Consider the following 27,937-nt stretch of genomic DNA (forward strand, 5'->3'; position numbering starts at 1 on the left):
TTACTGTATTGAGTGTATGTCATGCTAATGGGCAACCGGTTGTTCGATGATTTTTTTTTTAATGCTAATTTCAAAATAAAGATAAAGAATTCTAAGTCAAAACAAAAGGGTGAAAATCTTTTGGAGCTCGAGCAGTCTATGTTCATTGGTTATTAATGGAGCCGAAGTACACACTAACCGGTTTTCCCCTCTCCTCAAAAACCAACACTTCTAAATTCCAATTCGATCTGAAAAGTGTCCCCAATTTTAATAGTGCTCTGCGCTAAATTCATTGGCACTTTAAAAATAAAGTGATTTATTTATTTAATTTATTTGTGCTGATTTTCCTAGGCTTTGCTGCTACCTTTTTCATGGTTTTGAATTTATTTATTATCTCCTCTCAATTCAACAAGGGTGATTCGGCAGTTACTGAACTGTGTGTGTATGAACTTGTCAAATAAGTCAATCACCTATCAGCCGCACAAACACTGTTTTCTCAGTACGGTCTCATTCGACTAATAAGAAAACGAAAAAGAGAGTAGATTTATAAAGAAAAATAGAAAACGTTAGAAAAAGAGTGACCTTCTAAACAAAACTCACAGACGCGTACGTCCTCGACAACTACTTCGAGCATTTTTGAAAACTCTCTGCGTCATTTTCAGTCAAAATAATCTTGATAAGCTAACAGAAACTCGTGTTTCTTACTTGGAATACTTAAAAGATAAAGAGTTACAACGAAATAGAGCACTACTGTTATTGAAACATTTATTTCTATCTGATTTTCAACAAGAAGAACTTTGGTAAATCAAAAAAACGTTGAGATTGAAATAATTAAAAGTGTAAACTCTCGGCTGAGTGGATTTACCCGCCGATCTGATTTGCCATTGTTTGTTAATGTGGAGAGAAATATTGTCACCAAGCTCATTTAATTTTAAGTTGTTTATTGGCCGCTCGGGCAGGCTTCAACTCAGCCTTGTACCAGGTTCTACTTAATCGCTCCAATGAAAACAACCCGGATGTTAAAGCGTCGCGAGTCAGCCGAGCGCTAACAAATAAATAAATGAAATTAAAGTGATGTAATCAACAGGAAGTCAAAATGGCGACTGAATGAAGTTTTCTCACTGCAAACACCGCAAAGGGATTTACGCGAAGTATGGTGGAAACCCAAGTTTATTGTGAGTAACTCCAACTTTAGAGTTTTATTTTTCGTTACAGAACTTGCCGTGTAGTTATTTATGTGAGATTTGTTGCGGTTACCTGTGAAATACCTGTTGTCGGACAAAAGTTGAATCTTACCCGCAACAAAATATTGAACAATTTGGTCAAATTAGGATCCCGTGAATTTCAAAACAATTTTGTGCTTGTTGCTATTGGAGCCGTAACCCCGGCCATTTGTAAGACTAAAACCTAAGCACTGTTTTATCGTGTGTCGTGAAGGACCGGGCCTTCGATCTTGACTGTGCTTTTATGTCTGACGGACAGGATCAACAAAGCAAAAATACAAGCAACACCAATTGCATTTAATATGATTCATTCGAATTCATGAAGGTGGAAAAGAATTAAAGTTCGTTCTACGTATGCTGTTTGTTCCCGCCCTTTGAGACACTCGGTGCGCCAGTAAAGGAATGGTATTGATGATAATCCTTTTCTAAGGCAGCGTAGAAGGACAACTTAATCAATATGTCCCCTCAACAAGCAATTTCAAATAAATTTTAGGGAATCAAATAGTATCCTGCAATTTCACTAGGTGGCAGTAGCCTATCTGGATCTACAAAAGGTTGTAAGGGTTTTTATTAGTTTTATTGTGAAAATTAGTTTTCATTCATATACGAACAAAACTAATTTTCATATGAAAAGTTTTACGCAAAGCCTCGCTTTCGTAATGAGGTTCAAAGCATCTCGGAAATGGCCTATTTACCGATGTTATGCAACAGAATGCTAAACAATAATAAGATTCAATACTTTCTGACATTTGTTTAAATCCAGGTCTTGACAGGTTGAATCATTCTTTAGCATTCAGTCTGAATAACATAATTATACGTGATTGCCTTGACCTAGGTTATTCCGAATGAGATTGTAAATGTGCGTTTTCTCTTTGCTTAGTGTACGTTGTCACGTGACCGTCTTGCAGCAATGGAGAAATCCTCTTGGCATACTGCCTTCCTCAGTTTAATCCTCATCTTTGGCGCCTTATTTTTATCTGGAAACGCTCATAGTGGAGGTAGGTCTACAAAAGACTATAGAAAAGTCATTCATGTAATTTTTTATAGACAGGAATCAAAGTGCCACATATGCGGTAATTTGCCGTTAAGGCCCGAAGGCAGCCTAAAATTGACAAAAAAGGTAATGGTGTTCTATATCAAGCGATTCTTGGCACAGTTAAAGACATTCACTGTGGTCTGTTGACTATTGTAAACTCGCGAAAATGGTTCACTTAAATGTCATTGACCGATTCGTTCATAAAATTAATGTCTGTCGCGCGTAATATCCTTGGAAAGTACAACTTTTTCTGCCTATTGGTAATAATTACGATGCCGTCGTTGCCACGTGACAAACTAAATTTGTAGTCTTTTTGGGATGGCAAAGTGACCCATATCACTCAGAAAACGCCTAATTAGTTGATCAGAAATGGTCATCGTCTTTTTCTATATCATTTAAATCTATAGCGGAAAAAAGGCTGTTCTCCATCATAGCATCCCAACTGTGTCTCCCAGCCAGCCAGCTAATCAACGAGTCGTTTGAGTGACCTTTTTAGCCTGCTAGCATATTCTCCTAGTGAGCCACACAAAAGCTAGCTATCCAGGTGAATGTATATATTAAGGCACCGGTTGAAACATCTGAAGATATCTGCAAGGTTAGGTAAGGTGCATCTTGGCCAAAGCTAATTTCCTGGTTTGTGTCATCGTGATGACTCAGATTTAGACTTGGCGCATTGTTTAGACGTTTCTTTCCAAGGCATGTGTATGTTGAAATATTGTCGCAGAAACCAATTGTAAGACGTTGATACGAGAGATGTACAAATCCAGCTGTCCTCCTACTCCAAGCCAGCTAAACTAGAATTCTGATATTGAGAGACGTGCCATATTCCCCTAGCTCTTCCCTTCCCTTTCTAGCGCCGGGCTAGTATTGAGTTTTCCAGGAGATTTCTTTTTCAATTTTCTTTCAACCGGGCAAAGTGAAACTGCCTACACTAGTCTGGAAAGGTTCAACTTTTGTTCCTCCTAGTCTGCTGAGACCTGGAAGTGTACGAAGACAGATTTTCTGTGGAACAGCTTCGCTCTCTCGTCCTGAGCCTTGGCAAACGGCGGTAGTAAAAAAAAGTCAAAATGTCTGCGAGAATAAAGGACGCGTTTTCTGGTCTCTTCTGAAATGAAAATGAAGAGAAGGGAATGATTAGAAAAATACAGAAAGGAAAACACCCATTCCGAAAACAGAATGAAATCTTGTTTATCTTATTCATTCTGCCCCGAATACCATTAGATGATTTCGGAATTGGAACAGGTAACACAATACTCGTGCGAACGCCATTCCAAGTGTTCTCGAAGAAAACGTGCCATAAAGATAGTATTTTTCTCGCAAACGTTTCTAACGACTCAGTTTCTGGTGTCTGCAAACTCGCATTGGACACTTGAAGCGTTAATATGGGTTGTTTACTTGAAAGCTAAGAGGAAGAATCAATGTGATCAATAAGTTAAGTTTTACGATGATTTGTCGTGAGAAAAGATTTCGAAAAAGTGCTTGTCATCTAATAGATCTTCAATTGCTATTTTCGTTTGCAAGATGCGGTCAGGCGTCAGATGTACTTGGGTTCATCCGATGTGCTGATGGCAGAATCCAACAGCGTTCTTCCAGCACCTATTGTTTTACCATCTGGGATAGTGCCTGACGCTGGTGCGGTCCCTCCAGCAGGGGCCATTGCGCCCTCTCCCCTCATAGCTCCTGCGCCTGCCATATTGCCAGCAAATGCCATAACGGAAAAGAACAGAGCAACACCGACTGACAAAGGTTTATTTAGATTGAAGATTTTTTCTTTAAGATAAAGATTCACTTAAATCAAAGAACTTTTTCTTTAAGTTTTAAGTCATACGCCCACCTGTAGGCCAGTCTATTACAGTTACCAAACTCCCTTTTGCCCGTAGACCTGCAAACTTTGATGGCGTGTTTTATTTAAATATGCAATTCCATAGCTATATCACTCTTTGACACAAACACTTTCAACTTCCCTCCTTGTAAAACGTATTTGTACCTTTATCTCAATGCATGTGCGTTCACAAGCCTTAATCATGGTCTCCTCGCCACTATAGTAATGTTTTGGTTTTTTTTTAACAACTGTCTTTCTATTCTGTGTAATAAATAATCTCGTGGATAATCGAGACTCTGTAATTTTATAGACTGCAAGCAATTTCCGCAGGGTGTCCTCACATTCGGCACTTTGCGCTGCTAGTGCTCCCTATAAAGCGGTTGACTTCTGCCGTTCAACCCAACTCATTAGTTATAACAAAGTGATTTTCTAACTAGCAATATATTTTGTTAAGAAGGAGAACTAAAATCAGATAAATTTGTGGGTATTCCAAGACTTCTGTCACATGCTGTAGAGCTGTAGAATTTTAGAACATAGCGTGTGTGTGTGATCTTGATATATTCCCATCATCTACAGGGAAGACAAAAAGATTTCAGCTTCCTTTTATGTCGGATCTAATGCCCTCATCGTGGAATGGTGCATTACCTGAGGAGAACGCGTTTCTTCAAACACAGTTGTCAGGCGGGGAAGGTACACTTTCTTTAAATCCAAACCAAATGACATCACCTGAAACAAGCTTAACACGACAAGACCAGTTCTTTTCACCGCAACCAATGCCTGTTGTTCCAAACGAGATGTTTGATGATGCAGTAAACCGGGATCAACTGAGCTCTAAGAACCTGGCATTCCTACAAGGGCAGTATAATTCACTGCATAACCCACAATCCGTTGACAAGGTAGATTACTTTGAACCCAACGAGAGCCAGGAAACTCCGCCTTACTTAGATTCTACGTATGCGGATACAGGTCCATCGAAAGAAGACTTAAAAAGAATCCAGCCTCTTTTGGACAGCGAAAATGACATAGCAAATGCTATAATAAAAGACACTTGGAAAGAAGGTAGGCCAAATCTGAGATTTGGGGGGTGGGGGGAAGGGGGGGGCTTATCTTCGGAATTTCACCGTGTGAGATGTTAGATATTAGAGCGCTGAATTAATTAAATTGACTTCAGGAATAAACCTTTTCATCTGCAAAAAAAGGAAACAATCAATAGCTTTCATTGAAATGTTCATGGGGATCCATCAAAAGACTAACCACTTTCACGACCTCAACTTAGGCCCTAAAATCTATGGTATGAAAGACGAACATGTTACGGTGTCCTCAAGTCTGAAGTTGTTTTCCTTACAAGTCTAAAAACTGAGTTACATTCCACAGATAACATGCTCACATCTTCAAGACAAGCTGTTTCAGAAGGTCTGACAACAGCTCACCAGCTGACCAACGTGGACTGGAAGAACAAACCCATTGTCCAAGAGAAACCGCTCCAGAATGCCAACAGAAAGAAAAACGACAAAGACAACACCAGTTATCAGTTTCTACTGAATCAAGAACACCAAGCTGGCATGCCAAAACAAGAATCCCGGTTGTCACCGGTTGACCAAGAAAAAAGCCCACAGCAAGCCACGAACAATAACGAAAATTTCCTTCTGGACCAGGCACGACCAGTTAGCATGCATAAGCAGAAATCACAGCCATCACTTTCTCTACTAACAAAACCGTTGGTAAAGGAGAAAAATAGTACGTCGTCATTTCGTAAAGTTGGAAAAGCTCTTACTTTACCTAGCGCATCTTCCGTTCACGTGAATTCCACGAGAGTAAATGATCAAAGTTTAGCGTCGTCTTCAAACAATACAAAGACAGCCGTTTTGTCAAATGACTTGAAAAATAATAATTTCTCTCAGAATTATTCGGGGAGTAAAAGGTTTTCAAATGCGTCATTGGCCACGTCGAACACCTCTTTGGACAATAGCACAGTTTACAGTTCGAAAAGTGACCAATTGTTAAAGAAACCATATACCGCAGCAGAATATCTACAAACTCTATATCCACAGTTATCAGCATTTAAAGCACCCCTTGAGAAAATCAAGTGGAATGCGTCTTTGCAGTCATCATTGTCGGCATTGCTGCATGACAATGGAGCCTTACGTAAATTAGCTTCTTTGGCTCCAAAGCTACACACTAAGGATGTGCTTGGAAAATTAAAATCCTCGGTCCTTAGTCCGGACAAAATCACTGCAGATTTGCAACGTGCAGCTGAGAAACAACTACTAGCTTCTTTAGAAAAAGTGGATTCCATGCTTGGTGAAAGGTCATCGATAAAGCAAATTGGTAACACACCAAGGTACACCAAAACATCAGGCGTGTTGCGGACAAGGTCAAATAACCCAGAAAAACAAGTCCCAGGGTTCAGATATTTAAAGGAATCTGGTGCTAAACTTCTTCCAGCACATATTTTCTCACCCCTTGGAAGTGCTTTTGGTGATCATTTGGAACCTTCGTCTACACCGGCTGCCAAGACTAGCATTTCGACAACGCCTTCTAAATCTTCAGACACTCAGCAGACAGATGTGCCAGCTATTTTACCCACCCAGGCAGGGCAAATTCATTCACAGACGCAAAGTAATGCTGAAAAACAATCTTCAACTGTTCCCGTCATTGTTCCAACACAATCTGGAAGGATCGCAAAAACTGCCAAGGTTTTCTACCAGAACAAACAAATTGTCAGACCAACTTCCAGTAAAAACAGATTATTGTCCTCCTCAGAGGCGTTCATTCCACCCACCATGCCCACCAAATCGGTTTTTACTAAAACGCCTTATGTTCCAACTCAGTCTGGGTTTATTCCAGCTAAGACGTTGCCAATGAAGACAGATCTACCAACAGGAGCACCTCTAGTTCCAACGCAGATAGGATTTATACCTTCTGGGAAACGGAAGGGTAAGATTTGGACAGGACGTGCAGAGGACAACTCACAAAGAAAAGATGTAAAACCAAACGTCAGTAGACAAAGGTTGTCTGCATTTCGAATTTCAGAAGATGGCAAAGGTCAACCCAAATCTGGACTAACGCAGTTTTACAAGAAATCAAGGAAGAAGGGCAAAACATACTTTTTTCCCCATTTGCCTAACAAGCACAAGGCAGATTTACAGCCTGCTCATGCCAGAGAAAGAAGACAAATGTTTGCTCCGGTACCACTCATGCAAACCAACAACTATCCACAGCAGTTTGGCCAGGCACTACTTCCTGGTCAGCTGACAGGCCAAGGGCTTCTTCCAAACTTGCCACAGATGCCACAGTTACAGCAACCTGTCCAACCGTTTCTACCCACTCAGCCGCTCCAAAGTCTCTTACCACAGCTCGTCCAACCTCCCCAAGTGATAGACCCCATGTCACTGGTAGGACAGCAAGGTAACACTAAATACTTTGTGAATTATTACCCTGCAAAACGTTCAGTAATTTCTACTTTGGTCCGTTGTAGAAACGGACAAGAGGTCTCCAAACGAAACATTTTTAAAGATTTCGCGCTTGGTGATCTCCCACTTTTGGCGATTCGTGTATCTCTACGTCAATTTAGAATGAAAAAAAAAAAACAAAAAAACAACAACAACAACAACAACAACAACAACTGTCTTGCAGTCTATCTGTCAAATAGAAGTTAGTCAAGCTGTTTGCTCCTCTCTCAAGCGTAAGCCATTGTTGGCCTTTCTCTTCATTGGTCTTTGGATGGTTTTGTGGTAGTCTCTTCAGCCACAAGATATTACATTAAACATGTAAACGCATTGACCTCAGGTTCTCATTTTATGATCATCTGATAGAAGTTTTCTCGTAAAGCGGAATGAAGTGGCATGAAGACCTTGTTAGGGATTTAAGGGCATACTGCGTCAAAATGATGCATTTTGTTGAACTTTGACCACTAAACTGTAGTTCTTAGCAACTTGCATTTGTTAATTTGCTTCATTAACAATAGCCAGCAGTAACAAAGTTGAAAGTTTAGGTAGCCGCTTCATGTCAGGGAATTGGATAACGGCCACAATAAATACATGAAATGAACGAACTTGAAAACGTCCTCCCTCCAGTTTCTTTCTTCAGTTCAAAGTGAGGCGGGAGGGAGAGATAAAGAGAGAGAGAGAGAGGGTGCGAGGCAGAGAGTGTTCGACCACTTAAAGCGACTTCGCTGACTAGACAAGTTTTCGGTTTAGTCCTGTGAGGTCTGTCTTTCCTTGACACACCACGTCCTTTGATAAACGGGTTAAAACACGTAATGTCTCTTTCATTTTCCCTTACAGACGTACGCTCTCAACTTCCATTACAACAAGCATTCAACCAGATCCCACAGTCTATATTCACACCCCAGCAAACCCAGGACCAAGGACTTCAATTTGGCACTTCACCTGGACAGTTAAATCAACTCGGTAACATGATAGGTTTGAGTCCATACCAACACGTCCTGCCTGATCGAACATCTCTAAACATGCCTGGCTATTCCCAGAACGACATGAGGTCCATTGATCCAGCTCACTTGCCGCCCATAACCGTTGATGTTCCTATGGCAGCGCCTAAGAAGATCCCGAGTTTTCTCACGGCGAGTCAAGTGTACAAAGATTTTGAGGATGTGAACTCAAGGTCGCACTTGTCAGATGATATTTTTGGGAGCGAGAGTTAGTGTCTTTTAATTTGTTTATTTAAAATAATAAATTATACTTTGTTCTCTCAAGAGACGAAAACGTTTCTTTAGCGGTGGGATTGTCGGCAGCCAGTCCAACCACTGATAGCTAACTCGACTTTTTTTCTTCCCAGTAAAAGAAGGTGTCTGGGGGTGGTGGAGGGGGGGGGGGGGGGAGGGTGTGAAGAAAGGGGGAAGGTGTTGGCGTGTAAGAACTGAGCATCTAGGACCCAGATTAACGAAGCTTTCCTAAGTTCAGGCGTGTCCTAAGTACTGTTTGTCTATAACATCCTTTTGTTGGTATAGCAATAGACAATTATTGTTCAGAAACAATACTTAGGATAAGTAACAGGGGCTTTAAGGGCATTTTAGCTCTGTGGATAAACGAGAGGTGCCCTGCTACCTACCGGGAGATCTTTTACATCAACTGGGCCAGATCCTCTTCACAGGAACATAGCGTTTATTGCAGATCTTGACTCATTCTCTTACAGACAGAACTCAGGAGCTTTTACTGAAGAACATTTCTCATATAAGACCCGTAGCCAATAGTATTTCGACAACTCAATTTCATTTGCGTAAGCTAAACAAATCGAGGAAATTCTAAAGAAATAACTTTTCGCGCCTTTACAAAATGAAGCTCATTTCGTATTTCGACAACTCAATTTCACTTGCGTAAGCTTAACAAATTGAGGAAACTCTAAAGAAATTACTTTCCGCGCCTTTAACTGAAGCTCATTTCTTATTGGAAAGAACAGCGGGTGTTCAACACCTATGTGTTTTAGTTGATGGTTACAAAGGCTCCGATATTTCCTCAACTGAGTGAAATCTACTTTTAGTGAAAAATGTCCCGTAACATTCCTCCCTTCTTAGTTTCAGCTGTCCTCAGCTGTATTAATTAAGCAATGAACCTGAACTTTAAAGTTCGGAAAACAAGATAACATTACACATTCAGTTTTCTTAACAAATAAACAAACCTTAATTTTATCTGAAACTTAAACGATCGGAAAGTATCATGTATTCTCAAACTTATGTAGCGACTGAATTCTTCATTTAAACCCAACAGACATTCATGACTGGGAAACATGGACTCTCGGCGTCCTGGAAACGTGGGCTTCTCTTGGCGCTCAATAAACACAATAAAACGACGGCACTCGCGGCTAATAAATACTGTAAATAATGTCATAAAAATCGCGACTCTTTCAAAACGTTAGAATGCGACTCCATTTTCTGTTGAAAACGTAACGACAACACTACCGTCAATTTCAAAAACCAAACGAACTTGAAGGCTGCTGTTTGTAGGTTAAAAAAATCTTTCATTTGAAATGCGGTCCAATCTATTTACTCTTCATCTGTGTTCCACTTTGCTCCTCAATGATCAGATAAGTTGATGGAGGTAATCCTATCCTCTCTACAGGGAAGAATAGCAAAACTGCCTGAATATGCTGGCTTGTTGGTTATATCAAGTACAGTCCTTTGTTTCTCTTTTTCTTTTGGTGACATGTCCTGGTCTTTGTTCTTCTTATTAACTTGGAATTGTACCGCTAATCCTTGTTGAAGTTCTTTTGACTGTCCGGTTGTCACTCAAAAAAGAGGGTCGTCTCTGAGGGAGACTGGCCTTTCCATTCAGTTTCTCGGGTGTTTCTGTTCATCGTTGTTCTTTTAGTGAAGATAACTTGAGATCACGGTTTCTCCACCATTTGCAACAGGGGCTTTTGGGGCATTTTAGCCCTGTGGCTAAGAGAGAGGTGCCCTGCTACCTATCGGGATCTTTTACATCACTGAGTGGACCAGATCTTCTTCGCAGGAACATAGCGTTTATTGCAGATCTTGACTCATTCTGTTACAGGTAGAACTCAGGAGCTTTTACTGAAGAACATTTCTCATATAAGACCCTTAGCCAATAGTATTTCGACAACTCAATTTCACTTGCGTAAACTAGTAAACAAATAGAGGAAGTTCTGAAAAAATTACTTTTCGCGCCTTTACAAACTGAAGCTCGTTTCTTATTGGAAAGAACAGCAGGTGTTCAACACCTATGTGTTTTACTTGACGGTTACAAAGGCGCTCCGATATTTCCTAAACTGAGTGAAATCTACTTTTACTGAAAAATGCCCGTAACAACGAATCCCTCGTAGATTAAGACCTAACAATAAACAATTCTTAGTCCAACAGTAGACTTTTGTAAAGAAACAATACTTAGAATACATCTTAACTTAGGAGGGCTCTGTGAATTAGGTCCCAGAATCCCATACAGTAATAGCCCACGTATAAGAACCTGAATTTTTTAATTTAGCCTAAATAGGTTCTTATGTAAATGGTACTTAAAGCAAATTTAGGCTACCAAGGTTCTTAAAATAGGTTCTTATATTTTCATATGAATTTCATCTGAATATACTATATATATTATAAATATCATCTCATAATACAGTATAATGGCAAACACAATAGACAAAAAACATGGCCACTTAAGCTTGAAAAAAAAAAAAGTTATGTCAAGTTACTTTTAAATAGATAATGATCTTAATTCAGCAGTTTCTACCAATACGCTTTCACAGCAACCTCACTGATAAGAACGTAACTTAAAATTTTAGCCTGAATAGGTTCTTATGTGGAGGGGGCTTAAAATGAAAATTTTAGCTTAACAGGTTCTTAAAACCCAGGTTCTTATACGCGGGCTATTACTGTAGCTGAAAATTGTACAGTGCCACTTTGCCAGTGGCGTTTCTAAGTACTAGTTCTTGTGCCGTGTTGATCATGTTGATTGGTTAAAACGACTCGCCTTTTTCTGGAGCTTAAAGAGATTTCAGCGTCCAATTTAAGCTTTAAAATTAAACAACTGCTTTGGGAAATCCTCTCTGATTGGTACCTTACGAGAAGATGAAGAAAAACCCTGTTTATTGACTTCCAAAATTTTCCGTTATTCATTTTACCATAGCGGCTACTGATGAAACATGAAGGTTACTAGTGTTGCTACAATACAGCAAAATATGTTGTTGCAAGAAACTTTACCGTTGTGTAACTGTTTTTTTTTTAGTAATAATCATTGTTAGATGCATCATGCTATTTCGTTGTAGTGTCGCGAGGGGACGTTCCTAGAAATGACTATGCACCCGAAGATGACCTTCCAGACGAGCCAAAGTATGACAAGTTTGCTTACGAGAATGACAAGAAGGTGTGGGGACTAGATAATGACTTCTCTGAGGACGAGGGAGCTGACATTTTGAGGGCTCAGCCAAGGAAACATAGGAAATTTCATTATGCCTCAGGTATGAGGCAATTGGCTTTACTGAACGTTTTTTAACAACAAACAAGAGAAGGTGAACAGGGACACCCACGGTTCGCTTTCTTGAAGTAATTCCTCATTATCGTTAAATTAAAACTATTTTTTTTTTGTAGGGAGGTTTGAAATGCACCACAAACTTACGTAACATGGCAATAAAATAATTCAAAGCTAGAAAAATGTCTTCAGAGAACGAAATAAGGCAAGCTGGGTTTTTCGGAAAGTCAGCAACAGCTCGGATTTCTGAGGACAAGCTTCCGTTACATAACAGTTTCCGCCATTACAATAAACTTAAAGAATCTGCACGGAATTTAAGTCCCATAGACAAGCCTTTAGTCAGTTAATGTGGCCTCAACTTGGATGTGGGGCGACCTATTGAAGTGAATTCTACTGAACAGTTTAAGGTTACCCGGGACCTTCAGAGGTGTCTTCGCGTCCAAGCGATGTAGCGCGTCCGGTTTAAACTGTAGATAACTGAACCCTTATATCAAATTAAAGCTTATAGAGCTGGCTATCCAACTAAACCAAGAATTTTGAAATAAAATGAATTGCCGAATTTTTAGCGCTGTTTTCTCGAATAAATTTTTTTCACATGGAGGAGCCACTTCAAAGAGCTAAAACTCAAAAGGAATTTGTTCGTTTGCCTTCAAATTTGGACACTAGCTAGTTTAACGTATAAACAACAAAAACGTGTCTGCAAATTTTTTCTTTCGAAATATTTTTTTTCGAGAGTGATTTTCGTACGATTACTCCACATTTTTTTCATCCTGTTTCAAAAATGCTCTGTAACTTTTCACTGCCATTGAATATGGCAAAACGCAGGCACGTTTTTTTAGCGCTTTGGGTCAGGAAACTGAGGAGCAAATTAAATTAGCAAAAAACAATATTCACTTAGACTTGTAGCTTTAAAAAGGTGATTCGGACGCTCGCAATTAGAGGTCGTGAAAAATTCGACAACTTATTTTATTTCAAAATTCTTGGTATGGTTTGATAGTCAGCTCTATAAGCTTTAATTTGATATAGGGGTTTAGGTAACTACAGTTTAAACTGGACGCGCTACATCGCTTAAACGCGAGACACCTCTGAAGGTCCCGGGTAAACTTAATATTCCTTATGTGTAAATTTGAAAACGAAAAAGAACGTTAGGTTTGTGCTTGGTCACCTTTGAAAGTTAATGGTTAATCTCCCCACTTTCATGCGGTCAATTAACTCAGATGAGGGTCAAATCATTCGTGGATGTGAGCAATGGCTTAACCTCCAGTTCATTCTAGTTCTTACATATATCGTTTTGTATAGTAGCACATTTGATATAATGTTTTTGTATCACGAGTTGTTGAATTCCTTTTGTTATCAAATGAATTTCTTTCATTTTTAGAAGACGAGGATGATGAGGACTCCGTTGCTCAACCAGGTAATCTGGATGTTGCTCAATCCCCTACTGACCTGAGATACAGCACCGGAGGCAGGAGACACCATCGCCCCAGAGCCCACCACAGGCAGCATTGGGTGAACGAAAATGATCTGGGACGAGTAAACGGAAAGGGAATCATTGGGTACAACAGGGGAGGAGATGAAGTGTCAAATGATGAAGGATTGCACGCTGCAGGTGAATGAATAAAGTCGTAACCAAACGTAGGCGATTTATGTTTATTGCAGGTTATAGTATTACAGTTCCAACCTTTCAACTCCCTTTTAGTGAAGTACGACAAAGAGCTGCATGAAGTAGAAGACTGAGAGCTCATAACAGCTATGGGAACATTTCAATTGGGCGTAGCCCTTGAAACTCCAGTGATCAACATCGAAAATTAACCTACAATATCATTACTGGATGAAACACATGGATCAGTAGAAGAAAGAAAATGATCACCAGGGATAGAATGTCTTGATGTTCAAACAAATCCACTCGAGAACATTGAGAAAAAAAATGCATGTTGATACTGGGGCTTAAACGGTTTATTTGTTTCGACAGCATTTCTAGTGCTTTTATTTTCTGTTATCGCTTCCATAACATTATAGAAACAAGTGGTTTTTTTTTTTCATATCTGGACATCGTTTCCTTTTGTAATCAGTTGACACAACCGAAAACGCAATAAAGGACGATTCGTACGAAACGCCACCCGGGTATCATCACCACTCATCAAAGCACCATGCACCCAGTTTGGACGACGATACTGTTGAGATTAACCAACCAGAAAAGAACGCCCCTCATGACGTCAAGGAAAGTGACCAATTAGATGAAAGCACCAAATCGAGCCAACCAGAGCAAAAGGAATCAGATGATTCAGAATCAGAAACAGAGCCAACGGAATCTGAAACACAGTCAGATTCGTCGGAGGATAGTTCACGAGGTCACCAGACAGAAGATGAGAAGAACGAGAAGCACGAGGAACTTCGGGATGGTTTAGAAGGTTTGTAAGCGGTCATCTTCTTGATCTGCTCATGATGAAAGCGATGAAACACATTATACACGTGACCATCTTGTCTGCCGGTGGAACTAATTTACTTGAGGGTTGTTATTTTATCATAACTATAACTATCGTTGTAAGTAGATTATATCTCCTTTCTCTGGACATCGACCTCAATGAAAACGAAGCGAAAGAAAGACAGTACTTGGAGTCTTCTTTTTCCAAGACGGGTTTTGCAGTCGCTTAAAAATGAAGAAGCAAAAATAGCTTAGGTCGTCAGAATTTCAACAATGTCGTGTTTGTGCAAATAACTTTTTAGTTAGTAAACCGAAATATTTCGTGCTAGAATACCAATATATTTTCTCCGGTTTGGAGTGCTTGTTAAGATCTCGAAAATTCATCTTTTTCAGTCTAACACATTTGGAACTTTCGTCTCTTTTTCTGTTGATTGAAAACTGAACTCAGGCTGTCTTTGGTCATTAATCTCTCATAGACGGGGATGATGATAGTGCATCATAGAACATTTCATAACAGCTGGTCAACTGTTGTAGTAGTAGTCAACATTTTTGTACCGATGTATAACGTTTACTTCAACACATGCCTGTTGTAACTTTCTTATCCTCAGAAACTACCACAGAGGAATTGGCGAGTGTTCCAGTCGCTCCACCCAAGCAAGGTAACTAGTCTGTAATGAAGCGGAACAAAGCTTTTCCAATTTCAACATTAACAATTGACTTAATTTTTTGACCTTTTCATCTTTAAACGAAAGTACCATTCAAATTAAAGTTTAAAGTGAATTTGTGAAGTGACTTTTTCGTGGAGTATTGTGTTTTTATCAAAATTTGTCAGACTGTCACATTTGCTTCAGAAATATAATTTGATTTCATAAAGGAAATAAGACTACGATGCCCACGCTGAATAGTAAGAAAGACACGCTAAAGGTCTTTCGTGCCTTTTTGAGCCAAGGTTCTTTACTAGAGTGGCTTCACATCCCATTCACTTTCGAGCCAAAATAGCAATATTAAGAGTAATAATGATAAATTAGAGTTAATACATGAAATATCAGTAACCATCGCAGTTATGAACGCATTAAAAGGTTTGCGAAAAGAATACCTGAAAAAATGTTAGGCTTGAACGGGATTCGAACCCATGACCTCTGGGATACAGGTGCAGTGCTCTACCAACTGAGCTATCAAGCCAACTGGGAGCAGATTAAGTTTTTGAGTTTGTACTGAATATGCCTGTGGAGGATGAATAAATTAGAGTGAATTTGTGAAATATCATTGAACAAGAGATGAAAGATTTGATAAACCGAACGTTTGTAGCAAATTATCGTAAATACGTTAACTAAAACAATATTTTCTATTCAATATCGACAGGGCCAAGTTCAGAAACACTAAGACAGGAAATCATCAAGAAACTATGTAAGTTGTTTACTACTGGTAATCAGCAGCTAATGAAGACATGCACAAATAAATGAACTCAACGGATCATATCGGTGGATATCTGTTCGGATAGCCTTAATCGCCTCAGAAATTCGGATTTAAATTTAAAGAAAATCTATAGTTTTCTTCGGCAAAATATCAGCTTAAAATTTTTAACACTGAAGACTTAAAGCCTATTCCTGTCGAATTTTGGAAGGGTAAAAGCCAACAACAGCTCGTAAAGTCGGGAAATAATATTCCGTTTCCTAAAACTTTCTGCAACTTAATTTTTCAGTTAAAGCACCAGAAAAGATCAAACTGCATCAGCTGACCTAAATATGCCTTTCAAAGGGTACTAAACGATCTGGGAACAAAGGAGACAACATTTTAAGTGTTCTACTTTCATGATCTCGTTTTGTGAACCTGACAAATTAATCTAAGTTCCTTTCACTTAAGACAAATTGCCATTGTTACAAAACTACTTTGAACATTTATCGGCTTGGTTCTCTCGCTATCAATCACTAATATAAAGATACAGAATAACGTTTATGCCAAACGGCAAACGATAGAAATGACAAACGTAAACGCGAATCACACGCTTGCCGTTTGCCGTAAACGCGATTCTCAATCTCTCTAAATGACATTACCCAAACCTTCAAAGTTTATTTCAGTTGAAACAATTGAAAATATCAACCACATTCAGTTTGTTAAATTGCAACTAACTGTCATCTCAGCAGTTTTCAGCGACGGCAAAATGGCAGGTGAACCAGACACAATTTCGCCACAAGTGCGGAATTTTTCTTCGTAGAAATTTGTGACCAAATGTGTTATGGTCGACATCAATTATCCGTGCTAGTTCGTGATACGATTGGAGCTCGTTTCCTTTAATGGTTAAGTAGAGTTTCAGTCTTTGAACTTTATAACTGGCGTCTTCTTGCAAAGCTAAAACAACGTGCAAATGCCCGGCCTTTTACTTCTGTCTGTCATGTTTTTTTTTATGTTGGTACGTATATATGTCAAAAAGAATTTTCCTTTGTTTTTTAGCTGAAAGCGCTGTTATGCATCTAAACTTTGATAAACTGAAGCCTGTGAAACCTGGAGCACAAACTGTAGACGACGAATCGGGCAACAAAAATGACGCCGGTCTTGTCAATGGAGCTGAAATATCAAATCGGACAATGGGTATAGTAACAGTTCCTCATTTTTAAGCTAGTTGAAAACAAAGCCACTTTATATAGTAAAACCAAGAAATAAACCAATAGCATTAATCTTCTCTGTATTTTAAGTTTTGTATGTGAATTTATAATTAAGACAGAGTTGATAGATGTAGGGGAGAAATGCATTAAGACAAAATACATGTTTGTTTGCAGACGCAAACCAGAACAATGGCACGTGACGCTACACGAGACAATTTTAGCGATAAAAAGTAAAGAACATAGCGCGCAGACAATTTTTTAATGATGTCTAGTAAAGAACATAGCGCGCAGACAATTTTTAATGATATCTAGTGAAGAACCTAACGCGCGGATTAATTTTTAACGACATCTGGTAAAGCAACATAGCTCGCGAATTAATTTTTAACGACGTTTAGTAAAGCAACATAGCGCGAAGAAAATTTTTTACGATATATAATAAAGCAACATAGCGCACGACTTAATGGCAATGTGCAATGGCACATAACGCTACACGAGACAATTTTAGCGATAAAAGTAAAGAACATAGCGCGCGGACAAATGTTTAACGATATCTAGTGAATCAACATAGCGCGCGGAATAATAGTTATCGTAAAAATTATTCCGCGCGCTATATTGTATGACTAGTTATCGTTAAAAATTATTCCGCGTGCTATCTTGCCTCGCTAGTTAATTTTTAGCGATAAAGGGACATAGCACGCGCAAAAAATATTTAGCGATAGAGACATAGCGCGCACAAATAATATTTAACGATAGAGACATAGCGCGCACAAATAATATTTAGCAATAGAGACAGCACGCGCAAATAATATTTACCGATAGAGACATAGCACGCGCAAATAATATTTAGCGATAGAAACAGCACACGCAAATAATATTTAGCGAAAGAGACATAGCACGCGCAAATAATATTTAGCAATAGAGACAGCACGCGCAAATAATATTTAACAATTAGACGGCGAGCTCGAGGTTTCTATCGGCTGATAGTTGGCGAGGGGCGAAGCCCCGAGCCAACTATCAAAGGCGATAGAAACCGAGAGCGAGCCGTCTAATTGTTTTAGCATACCTCAGTGATCGATCTATGAAGCAAAAAAATCTTTTTTTTATTTCATAAATTTTGATATATTGGTGCAATGATGCATACTAAATCGCGCGCGCTCTGACAAACTGCCGTCTATCGATCGATAGACGGCACCTGTGTAGCCAATCAGATTGCGTGTTACGCGATAGTCGGTCACTGAGGTATGCTAATTAGCGATAGAGACAGCACGCGCAAAAAATATTTAGCGATAAAGAAAGCTCGCGCAAATAGTATTTAGCGATAGAGAAAGCACGCGCAAATAGTATTTAGCGATAGAGACATAGCACGTGCAAATAATATTTAGCAATAGAGACATAGCACGCGCAGGTAATATTTAGCGATAGAAACAGCACGCGAAAATAATATTTAGCGATAGAGAAAGCACGCTCAAATAATATTTAGCGTTAAAGACATTGCACGCGCAAAAAATATTTAGCGATAGAGAGATAGCACGCGCAAATAATATTTAGCGCTAGAGTGATAGCACGCGCAAATAATATTTAGCGATAGAGAGATAGCACGCGCAAACAATATTTAGCGATAGAAACAGCACGCGCAAATAATATTTAGCGATAGAAACAGCACGCGCAAATAATATTTAGAGATAGAAGCAGCACGCGCAAATGATATTTAGCGATAGAAACAGCACGCACAAATAATATTTAGCGATAGAAACAGCACCCACAAATGATATTTAGCGATAGAAACAGCACGCGCAAATGATATTTAGCGATAGAAACAGCACGAGCAAATTACATTTAGCGATAGAGAGATAGCAAGCGCAAATAATATTTAGCGATAGAGAGATAGCAAGCACAAATAATATTTAACAATAGAGACATTGCACCCGCAAATAATATTTAGAGATAGAGACATAGCACGTACATATAACATTTAGAAATAAATACATAGCACGCGCAAATAATATTTAGCGATAGAGAGACATAGCACGCGCAAATAACATTTAGCGATAGAGACAAGACTCGAAAATGATATTTAGCGATTAAAAAATAGCACGCACAAATAATATTTAGCGATAGAAACAGCACGCGCAAATAATATTTAGCGATAGAGACATAGCACGCGCAAATAATATTTAGCGATAGAAACAGCACGCGCAAATAATATTTAGCGATAGAGACATAGCACGCGCAAATAATATTTAGCAATAGAGACAAAGCACGCGTAAATATTATTTAGCGATAGAGACATAGCACGCGCAAATAATATTTAGCAATAGAGACAAAGCACGCGCAAATAATATTTACCGATAGAGACATAGCACGCGCAAATAATATTTAGCGATAGAAACAGCACGCGCAAATAATATTTAGCGAAAGAGACATAGCACGCGCAAATAATATTTAGCAATAGAGACAGCACGCGCAAATAATATTTAGCGATAGAGACAGCACGCGCAAATAGTATTTAGCGATAGAGAAAGCACGCGCAAATAGTATTTAGCGATAGAGACATAGCACGTGCAAATAATATTTAGCGATAGAGACATAGCACGCGCAGGTAATATTTAGCGATAGAAACAGCGCGCGAAAATAATATTTAGCGATAGAGAAAGCACGCGCAAATAATATTTAGCGATAGAGAAAGCACACGCAAATAATATTTAGCGTTAAAGACATTGCACGCGCAAAAAATATTTAGCGATAGAAACAGTACACGCAAATAATATTTAGAGATAGAAGCAGCACGCGCAAATGATATTTAGCGATAGAAACAGCACGCACAAATAATATTTAGCGATAGAAACAGCACCCACAAATGATATTTAGCGATAGAAACAGCACGCGCAAATGATATTTAGCGATAGAAACAGCACGCGCAAATTACATTTAGCGATAGAGAGATAGCAAGCGCAAATAATATTTAGCGATAGAGAGATAGCAAGCACAAATAATATTTAACAATAGAGACATTGCACCCGCAAATAATATTTAGAGATAGAGACAAAGCACGTGCATATAACATTTAGCGATAAATACATAGCACGCGCAAATATTATTTGACGATAGAGACATTGCACGCGCAAATATTATTTAGCGATAGGAACAGCACGCGCAAATAATATTTAGCGCTAGAGACATTGCACGCGCAAATAATATTTAGAAATAAAAACAGCACGCGCAAATAATATTTAACCATAGAGACATGGCACCTGCTAATAATATTTAACGATAGAGACATAGCACGCGCAGATAATATTTAGCGATAAACAAATAGCACGCGCAAATAATATTTAGCGTTAAAGACATTCCACGCGCAAATAATCTTTAGCGATAGAAACATTGCACGCGCAAATAATACTAAGCGATAGAGACATTGGACGCGCAAATAATATTCAGCGATAAAAACAGCACGCGCAAATAATATTTAGCGATAGAGACATAGCACGCGCAAATAATATTTAGCGCTAGAGAGATAGCACGCGCAAATAATATTTAGCGATAGAGAAATAGCACGCGCAAACAATGTTTAGCGATAGAAACAGCACGCGCAAATAATATTTAGCGATAGAAACAGCACACGCAAATGATATTTAGCGATAGAAACAGCACGCACAAATAATATTTAGCAATAGAAACAGCACGCGCAAATAATATTGAGCGATAGAAACAGCACGCGCAAATGATATTTAGCGATAGAAACAGCACGCTCAAATGATATTTAGCGATAGAAACAGCACGCGCAAATAACATTTAGCGATAGAGAGATAGCAAGCGCAAATAATATTTAGTGATAGAGAGATAGCAAGCACAAATAACATTTAACGATAAAGACATTGCACCCGCAAATAACATTTAGAGATAGAGACATAGCACCCGCAAATAATATTTAGAGATAGAGACATAGCACACGCAAATAATATTTAGCGATAGAGACATAGAACGCGCAGATAATATTTAGCGATAAATGCACAGCACGCGCAAATAATATTTAGCAATAGAAACAGCATGCGCAAATAATGTTTAGCGATAGAAACAGCATGTGCAAATAATATTAAGTGATAAAAAGATAGCACGCGCAGATAACATTTAGCGATAGAGAGAAAGCACGCGCAAATAATATTTAGAGATAGAGACACCACGCGCAGAAAATATTTAGCGAGAGAAACAGCACGCGCAGATAATATTTAGCGATAGAGAAATAGCACGCGCAAATAATATTTAGCGATAGAGACAGCACGCGCAGAAAATATTTAGCGACAGAAACAGCACGCACAGATAATATTTAGTGATAGAGAGATAGAACGCGCAAATAATATTTAGCGATAGAGAGATAGCACGCGCAAATAATATTTAGCGATAGAAAAATAGCACGCGCAAACAATATTTAGCGATAGAAACAGCACGCGCAAATAATATTTAGCGATAGAAGCAGCACACGCAAGTGATATTTAGCGATAGAAACAGCACGCGCAAATAATATTTAGCGATAGAAACATCACGCGCAAATAATACTTACCGATAGAAACAGCACGCGCAAATAATATTTAGCGATAGAAAGATAGCACGGGCAGATAATATTTAGCGATAGAGAGATAGCACGCGCTAATAATATTTAGCGATAGAGAGATAGCACGCGCAAATATTATTTTGCGATAGAGACATTGCACGCGCAGATAATATTTAACGACAGAAACAGCACGCGCAAATAATATTTAACGTTAGGGACATAGCACGCGCAAATAACATTTAGCGATAGAAACAGCACGCGCAAATAATATTTAGCGATAAAGAGAGAGCACGCGCAAATAATATTTAGCGATAGAGACATAGCACGCGCAAATAATATTTAGCAATAGAAACAGAACGCGCAAATAATATTCAGCGATAGAAAGAGCACGCGCAAATAATATTTAGCGATAGAAACATCACGCGCAAATAATACTTAGCGATAGAAACAGCACGCGCAAATAATATGTAGCGATAGAGAGATAGCACGCGCGAATAATATTTAGCGATAGAGAGATAGCACGCGCAAATAATATTTTGCGATAGAGACATTGCACGCGCAGATAAAATATTTAACGACAGAAACAGCACGCGCATATAATATTTAACGTTAGGGACAGCACGCGCAAATAACATTTAGCGATAGAAACAGCACTCGCAAATAATATTTAGCGATAGAGACCAAGCACGCGCAAATAATATTTAACGTTAGGGACATAGCACGCGCAAATAATATTTAGCGATAGAGACATTGCAAGTGTAAATAATATTTAGCGATAGAAACATCACGCATAAATAATACTTAGCGATAGAAACAGCACGCGCAAATAATATTTAGCGATAGAAACAGCACGCGCAAATAATATTTAGCGATAAAGAGAGAGCACGCGCAAATAATATTTAGCGATAGAGACATAGCACGCGCAAATAATATTTGACGACAGAAACAGAACGCAAATATTAATTAGTGATAGAGAGATAGCACGCGCAGATAACATTTAGCGATAGAGACATTGGATGCGCAGATAATATTTAGCAATAGAAACAGCACGCGCAAATAATATTTAGCGATAGAGACATAGCACGCGCAAATAATATTTAGCGATAGAGACATTGCAAGCGCAAATAATATTTAGCGATAGAGACATAGCACGTGCAAATAACATTTAGCGATAGAAACAGCATGCGCAAATAATATTTAGCGATAAAGAGAGAGCAGGCGCAAATAATATTTAGCGATAGAGACATAGCGCGCGCAAATAATATTTAGCGACAGAAACAGAACGCAAATAATATTTAGCGATAGAGACATAGCACTTGCAGATAATATTTAGCGATAAATACATAGCATGCGCAGATAATATTTAGCGATAGAGAGATAGCACGCGCAGATAATATTTAGCGATAGAGAGATAGGACGCGCAGATAATATTTAGCGATAGAGACACTGCACGCGCAGATAATATTTAGCAATAGAAACAGCACGCGCAAATATTATTTAGCGATAGAGACATAGCACGCGCAAATAATATTTAGCGATAGAGACATAGGTTGCGCAAATATTATTTAGCGATAGAGACATAGCTTGCGCAAATATTATTTAGCGATAAAGAGACAGCGCGCGCAAATAATTTTTAGCGATAGAGACATATCGCGCACAAATATTATTTAGCGATAGAGACATAGGACGCGCAAATAATATTTAGTGTTAAATAGACATAGCACGTGCAAATAATTTTTGGCGATAGAGAGACACAGCACGCGCTAATAATATTTAGCGATAGAGACATAGGTTGCGCAAATATTATTTAGCGATAGAGACATAGCTTGCGCAAATATTATTTAGCGATAAAGAGACATAGCGCGCACAAATAATATTTAGCGATAGAGACATAGCGCGCACAAATATTATTTAGCGATAGAGACATAGGACGCGCAAATAATATTTAGTGTTAAATAGACATAGCACGTGCAAATAATTTTTGGCGATAGAGAGACACAGCACGCGCTAATAATATTTAGCGATAGAGACATAGGTTGCGCAAATATTATTTAGCGATAGAGACATAGCTTGCGCAAATATTATTTAGCGATAAAGAGACATAGCGCGCGCAAATAATATTTAGCGATAGACATAGCGCGCACAAATATTATTTAGCGATAGAGACATAGAACGCGCAAATAATATTTAGTGTTAAATAGACATAGCACGTGCAAATAATTTTTAGCGATAGAGAGACACAGCACTCGCTTATAATATTTAGCGATAGAGACATAGCATGCAAAAATAATTCTTAGCGATAGAGACAGGGCGCGTAATTAATATTTAGCGATAGAGGGATAGCGCACGCAAATAATGTTTAGCCATAGAGACATTGCATGCGCAAATGATATCTAGCGATAGAGACATTGCACGCGCGGATAATATATAGGGATAGAGAGACATAGCACGCGCAAATAATATCTAGCGATAGAGACATTGAACGCACAAGCAATATTTAGCGATAGAGACATTGCACACGCAAATAATATCTAGCGATAGAGACATCGCACGCGCAAATAATATTTAGCGATAGAGACCTTGCACGCGCAAATAAAAATTTAGCGATAGAGACATAGCGTGCGCATAAATTTTTTAGCGATAGAGACGGCACGCGGAAATAATATTTAGCGATAGAGACATAGCACACGCAAACAATTTTTAGCGATAGAGACATAGCACACGCAAATAATATTTAGCAATAGAGAGACGTAGCGCGCGCAAATAATATTTAGCGATAGAGACATTGAACGCACAAGCAATATTTAGCGATAGAGACATTGCACACGCAAATAATATCTAGCGATAGAGACATTGCACGCGGAAATAAAAATTTAGCGATAGAGACATTGCACGCGCAAATAATATTTAGCGATAGAGACATTGCACGCGCAAATAATATCTAGCGATAGAGACATTGCACGCGCAAATAATATTTAGCGATAGAGAGATAACACGCTCAAATAATATTTAGCGATAGAGAGACATAGCGTGCGCATAAAATTTTTAGCGATAGAGACGGCATACGCAAACAATTTTTTGCGATAGAGACATAGCACACGCAAATAATATTTAGCAATAGAGAGACGTAACGCGCGCAAATAATATTTAGCGATAGAGACATAGCGCACGCAAATAATATTTAGCGATAGAGACATCACGCGCAAATAATATTTAGCAATAGAGAGACGTAGCGTGCGCAAATAATTTTTTGGCGATAAAGTGATATAGTGCGCGAAAATTATTTTTTTCGATAAAGAGATATAGTGAAAAATAATTTTTAGCTAGAAAGTAAGGTAGCTCCTGAAAATAATTTTTAGCGATAGAAAGATTTAGTGCGCGAAATAATTTTTAGCAAGAAAGAGACATGGCACATGTGAATAATTTTTAGCGATAAAGAAACATAGCACGCGTTACCACATTTGCACAAACACCTGTGTTGAAGTGTGAAGGGAAATATTTTGCTATGTTTTTGCCCAATGAAAACAGAGTTAGAACTCGCTATGAAGAGAACGAGAACTAAACAGAAACGTATTGTGGACTTAATTATTTCGGTAATTTCAGAGAAATAAGAAACGGAAGTTCTGAAAACGTTATGGTGTAGACCTGGCCATTCAAAGGTCGCCCTTCAGTTATAATACAGTAAGTTTCAATATGCTCATAGGAAGTTTGAGTCTGTTTATTTAATTCGCGATGTCATCTATTAGTAGTGTTACTTTGAATGGCCAAAAATATGTTTTTATGGATGGAAACGTTAGCATATTGTTTCAGTTTTGTCAACAATTCCCTTTCCAGTGCACGGAGACTAGAGCTATTATTATTACTTTTGGTTCCGGATGATCAGGATTGAGATGGATTTTTACTTGAAATATTTGATCTGGTTTGACCAAAATACAGCAATATCATCGTGACAGTGCCCCGTTAAAACGCAGTTTATATATGAGTGCAGATCCCCTGTAATTCTTCAGGAGAAATTGAACTCTAGAATTAATGTTACTCCAAACAAGTGAAAATTTGTTCTTGAGTTACATGAAGGATTGCTGTTTTATCCCAGGCTCTTGTGGACGAGTGGCAATTCTAAAGCAGGGTGAAGTGATGTATAAAGCGGAACATTTTACAAGAAAGCCGACTAAAGCAGCTTCTATTGCTATGTGGGTTAAATCCAGCAAGCCTGGTCTTGTTCGCTGGTTTGATGTAGGTGATAAAGACGCGGGATCACCCGCAGCGGGATCACATACCAAGCACAGTGGCGGAAAACTGGTGAAAGTACCCAAGAATCAATGGATTCATTTAGCGGGAACATTTGATTCAAACGACGGCATTGCGCGAGTTTATGTCAATGGAAAACTCATCTCCGAAACAGTTGGAAAGAAAAACCAAGGTTTACCGGATGATTTTACGGCTACTGGCATGGGACAGAAATTTGGCGACAAGTTCATTTCTTTCTTAGATGACGTGTTTATGTTTGATCGCGTGATTTCTCCTGCAGAAGTTAGAGTTCTTTACAGAAAGTGCGAGTTTAACAGAATGGTTCTTCATTTTGGATTCCAAAAGGTCAACACGACCACTCATCAACTTATGGACCAATCAGGCCTTGACAACAATGCTACTATCAATGGAGGCAAGTGATATGGGAACTTGTATATTAGCTGGGCTGATAAAACTTGTATTTTTCTATTATCGTTTAATAGCAACAAACTTACAAACTAAATAATAAATTGTCTTAGTGTAAGCACTACAACTAATTCTCAGATTACAGTTATAGAATAGTTATCCCTAATATTTAATCTGTGGCAGAAAGATGAAAACAACCCACCAGATAATACGGCGACAAATGGTTTTATGCTGACTAAAATTAACATAGCTTTTTTCTTTTTTCGTACTTTTTCTGTGGACGATTCGTAGCACAAGAGAGTGCTTTGATGGCCGACGTTTTTGTCAGTGCTTAACAATGATCATCAACCTTTAACTTCAATCAATCGTCCTTGAATCAATGGAAACCTTCGTAGGAAAAACGAAAAGTATTTTAAGGACTTACAGTATAACAATTTACTAATTCGGTCAAAACTCTATAAAACTAATAACCGAATAAGACTGAAGAAGAAACTGTTCATATCGCGTCACACACGATGCACGAATTTCGCAATCCTTTGTCTTTCTCTTGTTAAATTCCCCAAGTATAAATCTTGTAAACGATGTTATCTAAAAATATTTTTTTCTTCCAGGAGCGCACGTACTGAACAGCGGTTGTGACAAATGCGGCGCATGCTTAGACGCATCAAGCGACAAAATGCCTGGAGTGTACCTTGACGGCCGAACATTTCACCACAAACCGACTTCCGCGATATCAATAGCGTCCTGGATCAGCTTAAACCAAACCAAGGGTCGCCATTCTATCTTCCAAGCCGTCAGCAATAAAAACGACGAATGGCATGACATCTACAACTTGGAAGTAGTGAATGGGAAACTTCTCTGGCGACACAAAAACTCGAACAGTGGCGTCATCTTTGATGTAAAAACAGACGATGTCGTCATACCCGAAGGTCTTTGGAGTCACGTGACTGCTACATACAGCTCTGAATCTGGTGACGCGAAAATATATGTAAATGGTCTTTTGAAAGCGAGTTTTAACAATGCTCACAAGTCGAAGCTTAATGTTGCCTGGGGTCGAATGTTGATAGGAGGGCATTTCCCGGATGCTAAAAACTTTGCTGGGCTTTTAGACGAGTTTTTTATGTACAACTGGGAGCTCGACCCTTCTGAAGTTCGGTTTGTATTGAAATACTGCGCTGATAAACCGAAACTGGTTTCCTTTACTGTTCGTGTACCTCTGTTTAAGCGACAAAGAGTAGAAAAACAGCTGCAAAAAGTTCCTCAAGCCCTGAAGTATTTATAGAATGAATTGTTCTTCATAACGAGGGTCTGTAATAGGCCGACAAAATTATGCTCATCCGCCATCCCTTGTTAGTGAGTCTTCACCCCGCTTCCGAATAAAGGAGAGTGAAAAACTCAGAATTGACATAACAACGTCTCGTCAATTTTGTGTAAGAATAAACTGACACCTTTTAAAGTGACCTGATCTCAATGAATCAACAAGCGAAATAGTATTGTAGGGTCATTTCAAAAGTTAAACCAAACCAAAAAGGGGTAACTTGTTGCCATTTGAATGGCACACGTGTCGGTGTCTTTATAAATATATAAAAGAAATTAAATGAACTTAACTGGTGCAAAAGAGAAGCTGATATAAATGTTTTTAACGAAAAACGGTGTGTCTTGTCCTTTTTTATAACAAAAAATGAATAGATAAAATTAACTAATTAA

The 27,937-nt window shown here is 38.7% G+C and overlaps 1 protein-coding gene and 1 non-coding gene across 5 annotated transcripts; one reads left to right on the forward strand and one right to left on the reverse strand.

Annotated features, from left to right (window-relative positions):
* Window positions 1–65: 65 nt before the first annotated feature.
* On the forward strand, window positions 66–27,874 carry LOC146472568 (uncharacterized). 4 transcript variants are annotated; one of them, XM_085119323.1, is made up of 14 exons: window positions 66–1,154; window positions 2,083–2,200; window positions 3,760–3,984; window positions 4,637–5,119; window positions 5,435–7,468; window positions 8,347–8,718; window positions 11,798–11,989; window positions 13,379–13,609; window positions 14,073–14,411; window positions 15,034–15,084; window positions 15,779–15,832; window positions 16,877–17,014; window positions 25,671–26,237; window positions 26,842–27,874. In XM_085119323.1, exons 2-14 carry the CDS (start codon window positions 2,113–2,115, stop codon window positions 27,510–27,512), a joined length of 5,445 nt encoding a protein of 1,814 aa, XP_084975449.1. In that variant the 5' UTR covers window positions 66–1,154; window positions 2,083–2,112; the 3' UTR covers window positions 27,513–27,874. The 4 variants fall into 4 exon arrangements, with proteins under 4 accessions (XP_084975449.1, XP_084975451.1, XP_084975450.1 ...); XM_085119325.1 differs by having other exon boundaries at window positions 15,788–15,832; XM_085119324.1 differs by having other exon boundaries at window positions 13,382–13,609.
* On the reverse strand, window positions 15,535–15,607 carry Trnat-ugu (transfer RNA threonine (anticodon UGU)). The gene has a single exon. It is a non-coding gene; the product is annotated as a tRNA-Thr (tRNA).
* Window positions 27,875–27,937: the final 63 nt, after the last annotated feature.

Source organism: Pavona decussata, unplaced genomic scaffold (genome assembly GCF_977016875.1).
Source record: "Pavona decussata unplaced genomic scaffold, jaPavDecu1.1 SCAFFOLD_98, whole genome shotgun sequence".
Taxonomy (NCBI): domain Eukaryota; kingdom Metazoa; phylum Cnidaria; class Anthozoa; order Scleractinia; family Agariciidae; genus Pavona; species Pavona decussata.